This window comes from Babylonia areolata, chromosome 1 (genome assembly GCF_041734735.1).
Source record: "Babylonia areolata isolate BAREFJ2019XMU chromosome 1, ASM4173473v1, whole genome shotgun sequence".
Classification (NCBI taxonomy): Eukaryota; Metazoa; Mollusca; class Gastropoda; order Neogastropoda; family Buccinidae; genus Babylonia; species Babylonia areolata.
In genome coordinates, this window is record NC_134876.1 from 33,714,607 (window position 1) to 33,724,606 (window position 10,000).

General features: G+C 41.8%; 1 protein-coding gene across 1 annotated transcript in view; it reads right to left on the bottom strand.

Annotated features, from left to right (window-relative positions):
- LOC143280335 (QRFP-like peptide receptor) overlaps positions 1 to 10,000 on the bottom strand; it is a 274,441-nt gene that overhangs the window by 78,762 nt on the left and 185,679 nt on the right. Inside the window, exon 7 of the mRNA XM_076585001.1 lies at positions 8,715 to 8,978. Within this exon, the coding sequence (XP_076441116.1) occupies positions 8,715 to 8,978 (264 nt within the window). The remainder of the gene's footprint in view (positions 1 to 8,714; positions 8,979 to 10,000) is intronic.

Consider the following 10,000-nt stretch of genomic DNA (forward strand, 5'->3'; position numbering starts at 1 on the left):
AAAATGTTTAAATGGCAACCCATACGTAGAATAAATAATCCCAGTAGACAACAACAACAACAGAAACCTTTAAAAGGTAACTTAGAGTAAATCATACATACATCATCACAGCCATACATGTGCAATACAAAATCAGTTAAAGGATAGGAATAAAATATACATAAAATAGCATAATAAAAGTAGACATAAGACATAAAATAACAATGCAATTCAACAATACTTCGATTTGAGATGTCACATTCCACATACATACACTCTGGCATACAATTTTTTTTTTATCACAGATCTGATTATCAATTATTGCTGTTTAATAGCTCAATTGAGGTTGGTATAAAGCTGCATTTGGTTCTGTTTTAAATTTTGGGAAACAGAAGCGTTTGCCTGAAGGTAAAAGTTGGTAATAATTTGCCAGCGTATGGCTGCTGTCACTTGAAATGCGTTTGGCTTTCTGTCGTACTCTGACCTTGTACAGTTTGCTCAAGCCGTCCTCGTCTCACTCCAACGACCTTACTGTACACATTCACAGTCTTTTGTTCAGTGTATTCTTATTCTTCACAACGAGACCACCATACCAGCATATAAAAGAGAAAGTTAACACAGTTCAACAAAACATCTATAAAATCCCTGATGTACTTTCGAATTAACTCTGATGTTTCTGAGTTTCTGCAGACAACAGATGCGAGACTGGTATTTTTTGTGAATAAAATTTGTATTTGGAGTAAAATTCAGCTTATGATCAAGAATAGTTCCTAGGTATTTATATTCATACACTCTTTCAACCTTTATATCATTGATGAACAGATCAGGAACTGGAGAGGCGCTTTTTCTGAAATCAGTTATCATTTCGTTTAGTTTTCTGAACATTATGATCCAAACAGTTATCTTTACACCAGGAGGAAAATTTTCGAACTTGCTCGAAATAAACAGCATCAATATTCGAAAGATCTCCTACGGCTGAGTCATCAGAATACTTAAAGAAGTTTTGTCTGAGCCAGTGCAGTCATTTGTATATAAATGTGAAGAGACCAGGTGGAAGAACTGTACCTTGAGGGGCACCAGTGGAAGTTGTCTTCACAGAAGACAGAGCTTGTCCAAAACGGACTGACTGAGTTCTCTGAACAAGCAAACTTTTCACCCATAAAATGAGGTTTGTACTGATGTCAGATGAAAGAATCTTATGTACCATGAGATGTGGCTAAATGGTGTTAAATGCCGATGAAAAGTCATTAATTAAAATACGAACAAAATAATTTGGTTTCTCCAGGTGAGTGTATGCATTTGTGCAAGAGTGTAAGTGTGGCATCAGTTGTACTCAGGTTGGATCTGAATGTAAAGTGGTATTGATCATGGAATGGTGTTGTGTATGCTAGAATGTGTTTCAAGACGATGCGTTCTAAACATTTCATGACAACTGGGGTCAGGGCTATGGGGTGGTAGTCATTTAAAGAAACAGGGTTTTTGTTCTTTGGCACTGGGCTGATCACCGATTGTTTCCACAAAGCAGGTACACGACAATCCCTTAGAGACCACATGAACAGGCTACTGACCACACCATACAACTGTGAGGAACATGTCTTCAGGAGCCGTCCACTGATCCTATCAGGGCCTACTGCCTTTTTTACGGGCAACCTCCGGAAAGCTGATTCAACAGTACATGGATCAATGGATAAAATGCTTTCGTCATTTAAAACATGTTCTTTTAGAGGGTTAATGATTTTTTTCTAGTTCATCGTTAAGATCGCATCGTTCAAAGCGACGGAAGATGTCATTTTATTTTCCTGAGAAAACTTTCTGTTGCTCTACTGACATACATGGTGTAGACACTGGTGTTGTTTTTTGTCCGGAAAGTAGTTTCAGCCCTTTCCAAGCATCTGCCATATTACCGTTTTGGAAACGACGTTCAACGTTTTCTTTATATTGTTTCTTTATTCGTTTATTTCTTTTGTTAATTTCTTTTGTACAGACTTGCGCTGACTTCCATCGCCGCTCTGAAAAGCTCTGTTCTTTTCATTGAGTGTTTTCTTCAAATCTTTTGATACCCAGGGCTTGTTGTTGGGAAAAATCCCGATATCTTTACGGGAATTACCATGTCCTCACAAAAAGATATGTAACATGATATGACATTTGTAGCTTCATCCACACTGTGACATGATTCTAGCAATACATTCCAGTCTGTGCATTCATAAAAAAAACTTTCAGTTCATCCATACTCTCAGGCGTCCACACTTTCACACTCTTTTTAATTACTGGTTCTGTCTGAATTTTTGGTCTGTACGATGGAAGGAGATGAATGGTATTGTGGTATGATGTATCGTTAGGTGGAAGAACAATTGACTTATATGCACGGGGTATATTTCCATAGCAGAGATAAAGAATGTTGTTGTTTCGTGTTGCACATGATGCATACTGTTTATAAGAGGGTAAATGTGGACTTAAATTACAATGATTAAAATTACCCACTATTTTACATGGAGTGTCAGGAGAGAGAAGTTGCAAGAGAGCGAGAGCGAGAGAGGAGAGAGAGAGAGAGAGAGAGAGAGAGAGAGAGAGAGAGATGGACAGGAGGTGGAAGGTAAGAGACATTACCCAAGCGCCTGGATCAGATTGACCTTGCTCTCTTGTTGTTGTTATTGTTGTTGTTGTTGCTGCTGCTGTTTTTCATTTTAGGTGGCTGGGGTTATTTGCTTTTTTTTTTTGTTGTTGTTTTTTGTGTGTGTTGTTTTCCTATTCCTTCTCCCACTTTGAAATAAACCAGCTGACAATGCCAAGCGTTACCAGTATCATCCGATCACATGATGCCACTGCTGCATGCAATTGACGAATAAACACACCTGCTGGAATTCACCACACACACACACACACACACACAGAAACACAGAAGCACACACACAGAAACACACACACACACACACACACACAGCGCGCGCGCACACACACACACATACACGCAGATCTCACCATTACTTTTCACTTCATTTGGGCACATGCGTCCACAAAATCTGCGCGACCACGTTCTGATTGAATAGTGAAAAGTAAACGTGCATACATACTTTCATATTGTGCTTTACCCAAGCTGCTTTGCATGTTATAACAGAGTTACCCGAGCTGCTTTGCATGTTCTAACAAAGTTAAAGCTCTCCCTGCAACAGATTTATCCCTGTAATATTTTGGGCCGTTCTTCGCGGAGTTGGTGTTGGCTTCACGCCGTGTCTGTCGCAAAGGTTATCTTATGGCGGCTTCTTTGCAAGAGCAGCACGTTATTAATAGATCCCTAAGCTGCCTATGCCACTGACAGCCGCTAACAAAATACAAACAGACAGACGGGCAAACGGACAGTCGGTACACTGTAATTACATTAATTCACTTTGGTTACACCAATGAGTAAAAAAACGTACTTAAAACAAACAAACAACAACAACAAAGAAACTCCACTTCAATATCACCATCGTAATCTCATGCTCATGATATAATACACAGTGACTTTAGGAGGAAGAGAGAGAGAGAGAGAGAGAGAGAGAGAGAGAGAGAGAGAGAGAGAGAGAGGCAGGCAGACAGGCAGACAGGCAGACAGACAGGCAGACAGACAGACAGAGAGGCAAAAGGCGCAGGGAATGGAAACCAAATGGGCCTCCATCTCAAAGTCGTTTTGATGCCATCTCTGCCAGAAGATGCCCCGGTCGTTTCATGAACACAGAGTCGATTCTGGTGCTGCTGGCTGCTGTGCTGCTGATGTCGTAAATGCAGGTCAACATGCACCATTACAAAACTTCATCTGCGTGGGTTTGCGTGCAGTTTTTATCGTAACATGCTGGTTTGACTGCTCTCCCAACCCGATAGGTTCTGTTTTCTGACGTGCTTACATCTGTAGGAAATTATACAAAGAGAAACAAATAGCACTGAATTTTCCCGATTTTAATGATAATTTTGTTGCCAACGTTATATAATTATTATCTTAATAAACGATGAATTAAGTCATGGAAATTACGAATACAGAAAAGAAAAGATTTTCCTACACAATCTGATAACTATATCTTTGCTTTTTCACCTTCTATCTTCTCTCTGGTTTTAAAGTTTCTGCAGAATGAATACTTCGCTCTCGTTGTTGTTGGAATTCTCATGTGCCATGATGAAATTGGAGAGAAGTATTCTGGACTATTTCTGTTGATGGAATGTTATAAAGGCAGCATTGATCATTCACAGAAGACCGATTTCACATTTGTGTGGAATGTTCTCATCTTGTGTTTCGAGGGGGTATGGAGTTACACATAGGTCACAGTGTGTTGAATGCATGCCTTGTCTTATAAGTTGTTGATGCCTTCTTTGGCATCTTCATATGCACCTACATCTTTACTGACTGTACCAGTGACCTTAGCAGACAAACCTCTCAGTTTCTTTAAATTCTATTGTCTTTCAGATGGATTGGGTCTTGTTGTCTGATGCTGATTCTCTCTCTTTAAAAAAATTATAAAAAAAAATTTATTTAAAAAATATTATTATTATTATTATTAATTTTTAAAATTTTAAAATTAATTTAATTTTATTCATTTATTTATTTATTTTTTCTTCTCAAGGCCTGATCAAGCGCGTTGGGTTACGCTGCTGGTCAGGCATCTGCTTGGCAGATATGGTGTAGCGTATATGGATTTGTCCGAACGCAGTGACGCTTCCTTGAGCTACTGATACTGATACTGATACTGTCCTCTACTTTTTGATTGCTGTGTTAAAAATGTACGCTCTTATTTCCCTTGGGTCGCCCGAGTACAAGCAACCACCTCACATAGTCTTATACACTTTCGCGTCCATTTTGTTTATAAGTACACTGGAAATAGGTTAGGGAGTGGGGTGGTGTATGTGTGTGTGTGGGGAGAAGGGTGGGGCGGAGGGTGCGCATTAAGAGTTTTCCAAGTTAGGGGGACCCCGTCTGATTCTTGGTAATCTTGGCATGTGATGCATCGGAATTATTGACCCCTTCTGAATATACAGAAAAAAACTCCCATGAATCAACCAAAATTAATGTTCAGTCATGTGGCAAGAAGAAATGGACTGAAAAACCCTCTGTGTGTGTGTGTGTGTGTGTGTGTGTGTGCGTGCGTGCGTGCGTGCGTGCGTGCGTGCGTGTGCAAGCGCCCTGGAGTGCGAACAGATGCGAAAGACTTCTGCATTAAAAAACAACAAAAAAACACACGTGAACTAATATACCAAGGCGTGCGGTTGCCGCCAATGACAACACAGCACCAACAGACTGACCTCTGTCCAACCCCTTCTGATACCCTTTGAACTTTCCTCCTAAAGAGCTAAGCATTCTTCCACTCCTTCCCCACTGCCCACAAAATGCCCCCTCCACACCTCATCCTAAGGGACGCTCAATATATAGAGTTCTCTCTTATGTCTTCTGGGGATCGGGGGAAGTGGGGTGGGGGTTAGTATTGGAATCCTGGCACCCTCGATACTTCTACCACTTCCCTGACGGTTTCGCTCTCTGCTTGTCATACTTTGTAATTTCTCTCGTGCCGCTTCGACAGCTTTGCTGTTGCTGTCGGATGATTTGTGAGCGTTAAAATTCCTATCAGTACCTGACTTCAACAGTCTCAGAATCATACGAATGTGTATGTGGTTTGTTTTTCCTTTGCATGATATGATAGAAATAATTTTATGTGGATCGACATGGTGTGTAAACTAAGAATTCATAGCGTTTTATTTGTCACGATAAAAGTCATATGGACACATTTGGCACAGACAAACTGAAAACAAGACTACTGGAATAAAAACTCTGAAAATGCACAGAAAGACATATTTTGCACTTTGTACTAAAACCTTACGGTTTTATCCAAACAGTTATAAACGTACTTCATCATAGCAAACATAAAATTCACAATCACTGTTACAATATTGCTCACTGTTTTTTCTCTTAATTTATTTTATTTTATTTTATTAACCAACGTTTTTAATGGACGATAGTACTTTTTTCCAACTCGCCATAACATCCACATTCTATGAGTAAATCAAGTCCATCTTCTACTCTATAATAATGTGCATATTTTTGTTCTCTCTTAGTATGCTTTGGTGTTACCCTTTTTCAATCATCAAAAAATTAGACCGGTATTTACCGAATATTTTCTTGAAACACTATTGCAGTTTTACATAAATGGATCCGATCTTTACTCTTTTGTTATGAAGCTATGAATGTAACGTTTTCTTCTGATCGGCCGAATTTGTTTTGTATAAATTTTCAAGCCTCCTTTATATTGCTTGTTTACATCACGTGTGCCTTGCGCTTTCCGTGTACGGTTACAGCGAGACGCGTACAGAATGTATTGACTATGAGTATCCAACGATGATTGGTATCACACTGATCGGTTGATGATAATCATAATCATAATGTGTTTGTCCTCGCTTCTCTCTCTCTCTCTCTCTCTCTCTCTCTGTGTGTGTGTGTGTGTGTGTGTGTGTGTGTGTGTGTGTGTGTGTGTGCGTACAAACACCCCCACGCCCCACCCCCCCTAAAACGAAAAGCAAGACAAAGAAAGAAGAAGACGACGAACCAATGAACCATGAGTAGCATGCTTTTGGTGTATGTGATGTCTCTGACAATACTATGAAGTGAAACATTTGGGGAAAATCAATGGAATAAAGAATCAAACATCTAGACACCGAAAGAAAACAACAACAACAGACGTCGTCGGACGTCGGGAAGAGCAACATGAAACCTCACACACAGAAACCGGTTGTGACGAGAACGACTGCGCAACAGTACAACAACAAGTTATCTGCATAACGATGACATGATGATGATGATGTTACGGTTACTGGCACCGTGACATCTTCAGCTGCTACCACGACTAATGATTCAGTTCCTGCCGCAGCACAAAATATTCTTCTTCCACTAATGCTGAAGCTGTGCTGCCTTTCATGTTACTGCTGCAGCAAGTACAGAAAACAACAACCCAAACCCTTTTCCTTTTATCCATTCGGAGCCTTTCAGCAAAGGACTATGATTCTCGCATGACCACAGAGATGTGAAAACGCGACAAAGACATTACCCCAACTGTGGGTACTTTTATTGCCCCCAGCACCTCTTTTAGCTCCTCCGACACTGGTTTTGTTTCTCCCTGGTCTGGTCCATGACACCCTGATGGTCCTCTTGGCCGACATACAACAACCCGCACATTTTGTCACAGAGACATCAGGCCATTAACATGACTGTAGCTAATGCTGTCACAAGTCAAGGCTTTTATCTCTCCGGGGACTGTTACAGCGTTGTTGAACTTTGCTATTTCTCGACCTTACACAGCAGCTGAGTATAGGGTAAAAAGTGGAAAACGTTTCTTTCAACTTAGACCCCCCCACCCCCTTAACTCCCCATTTTGTTCCGTTTGAGGACGCCTCTTGGATTCAATACGTGTCAAAAATTCCATTATTAGTAAACGGTTTGTTTTTTAAGGATTCACTCGTACGATCATTTCGGAACGCACAAAAATTTCGCGTTGTTCTAAAACCTGCTTCCAAAAGGAAAGGTTGAATACTGCAGTTTCAAACGTAATGCACTATGTAAAGAGACAATGTGGAAGAGGCAGAATTGACGACAAGGCCATTTAGGATATCATTCTTTTCCCGTCCAAATGGTTTTGCATTTTAGTGAATATTAGACTCTGAAATAACTCAAGGCCACGTAAGTCAGACCCACAAGCACTGGACAGGAACAAGAAGTTAAACACAGGCAGACAAAAGGTCAAGGTCAAGGACGGACAAGGAATTCGCGTGCTGCTTGGGATGCAGCGTCAAACATGACTGTACTATCAGTGGTCTGTGACGGGTTGATGGGAACTCGACAGACAGGAGGGGTGTATCTAATTATTTTTCTTCAGCTGGCCACACGGCACGGGAAAGGGAAGGGAGGGCTGGGGCATAATACAGGCAACAACACTGCGCTACAAACACCACGTCGAAACACCTTTCATCCCCACAGCTGTCTATCCTTTGTGGTTCCCTCCTCTGGGGGCCTGCTGGCTCGCACGATCAAGGCGAAGAGCATGTAGGCATGGATCATGAGCTTAAGTACTTCTTGCACCTCTACCATCACTACCACCATCACTGCCACTGCAACAACTACTGTTGCTGCCTGTGTTGCTGCTGACCCCGGTGCTCTCCCCGCTGCTATTGTTGCTGACACTCTACTTCTACAGTTATTACCATATTCTTTTCTCGAATCTTGTTTTTTTCAGGGACCTGAGCGGTCCACACTATGGATAAGACAAATGTTTGAGTGAGTGGCATGAGCACGCATTATCTGAACACTTCTTTAACCGATACTGTTGCTTCTGCCACTAGATTTTATATTGCCATTGCCATCACCATGACGACGACGCCAACAGCTCCTCTAACTCATCTATTTGTGGACCTTGGCCTGATTCTGATGTCAGTGCAGCTGCAGGGCCAAAAGGCCACGTCATATCGCCAATACTGCTATGATTATTAAAACAAATAGAATCAGCAACAACTTCAACAATAACAGCCACTGCTACTCACCTTTCTGTAGAGCTTGGTTTGATCCTTGATGTCCCTGGACGTTCCCTTACCATGAACCGCCCTTGGCCAGAGGGTCCAATAGATGGAGTAGAAAGCCAAAAGGCATCACACAAAAAATGACTGCTCCTACTCTACTTCCTCCTTCTCCTATCACTACAACTACAGCGACAACAGCAACAGCCACTGACCTTTTTGCGGAGCTTGGTCTGGTCCTTGATGTCCTTGGAGGTCCTCTCCCCGGGGATCTGAGCGGCCCAGAGGGTCCAGGAGATGAGGGCGTAGGCCAGGGACATGACGATGCAGGGCAGGAAGAAGAGCACCACGCAGACGAACACGTAGTAACCCCGGCGGGCCGGCTGGTCCGGGATGGTGGCGTTGAGGTTCGAGTCCCAGACGTGGACCAGGGGCCAGTTGTCGTCACACCACAGCTCCGTGTAGTCCTTCCATTGCAACTGCAGTAGTCAGCACGGGGAGGAGGGGGGGTGAGTACTGGGTCAGCCACTTTGTGTTTCGTTGTGTCCTACACTCGGATCACGTTTAGTTGACACAGAGACAAACGTGGCGTGAGTGTAATCGTTATACAAGTTTTTTCTTCTTTTATTAACATTTTTTTTTATATTCCATTTTGATAGGTTGATATTTTATACCAACAATATAAACAACATCTTAATGGACATTTATAAAGAAACAAAAAACCCACATAAAAACACGTATAAACAGACTGTCAGACAGAAACGGCCAAGCAGCTGGATCATACACAGGTTGATTATCATCACGGAGTATTATCATTTATTTCTTAAGATCTTACACAAGCTGTTAAGGAATGCAAATTGTCAAGTATCTTAGAGTATTTGTATTTGTATTTCTTTTTATCACAACAGATTTCTCTGTGTGAAATTCGGGCTGCTCTCCCCAGGGAGAGCGCGTTGCTGTACTACAGCGCCACCCATTTTTTGTATTTTTTCCTGCGTGCAGGAAGTGAATTTTTCTACAGAAATTTGCCAAAAACAACCCTTTTGTTGCCGTGGGTTCTTTTACGTGCGCTAAGTGCATGTTCCACACGGGACCTCGGTTTATCGTCTCATCCGAATGACTAGCGTCCAGACCACCATGGTCTAGAGGAGAGGGGTGAAGGGGGGGGGGGGGGGGGGGGGGGCGAATATCGTCGGCTGAGCCGTGATTCGAACCAACGCGCTCAGACTATCTCGGTTCCTAGGCGGACGCGTTACCTCTAGGCTATCACTCCACATTTTCACAGTAAGTGAATATCACACTCATTTCTTATGAATACCAATAAAAAGAAAATAAATATGGGTTGTTAATTTTCGTTAATCAGGAACAGGTTTAAAGAAGATAAAAAAGAAAGAAAGAAAATCATCGTTATTTCTTTAGCTTATAACGTGACTACGGTGACCCCCCCTCCCACAGTTTCATGTTTTTTTCCCCATAAACTCAGAGAGAGAGAGAGAGAGAG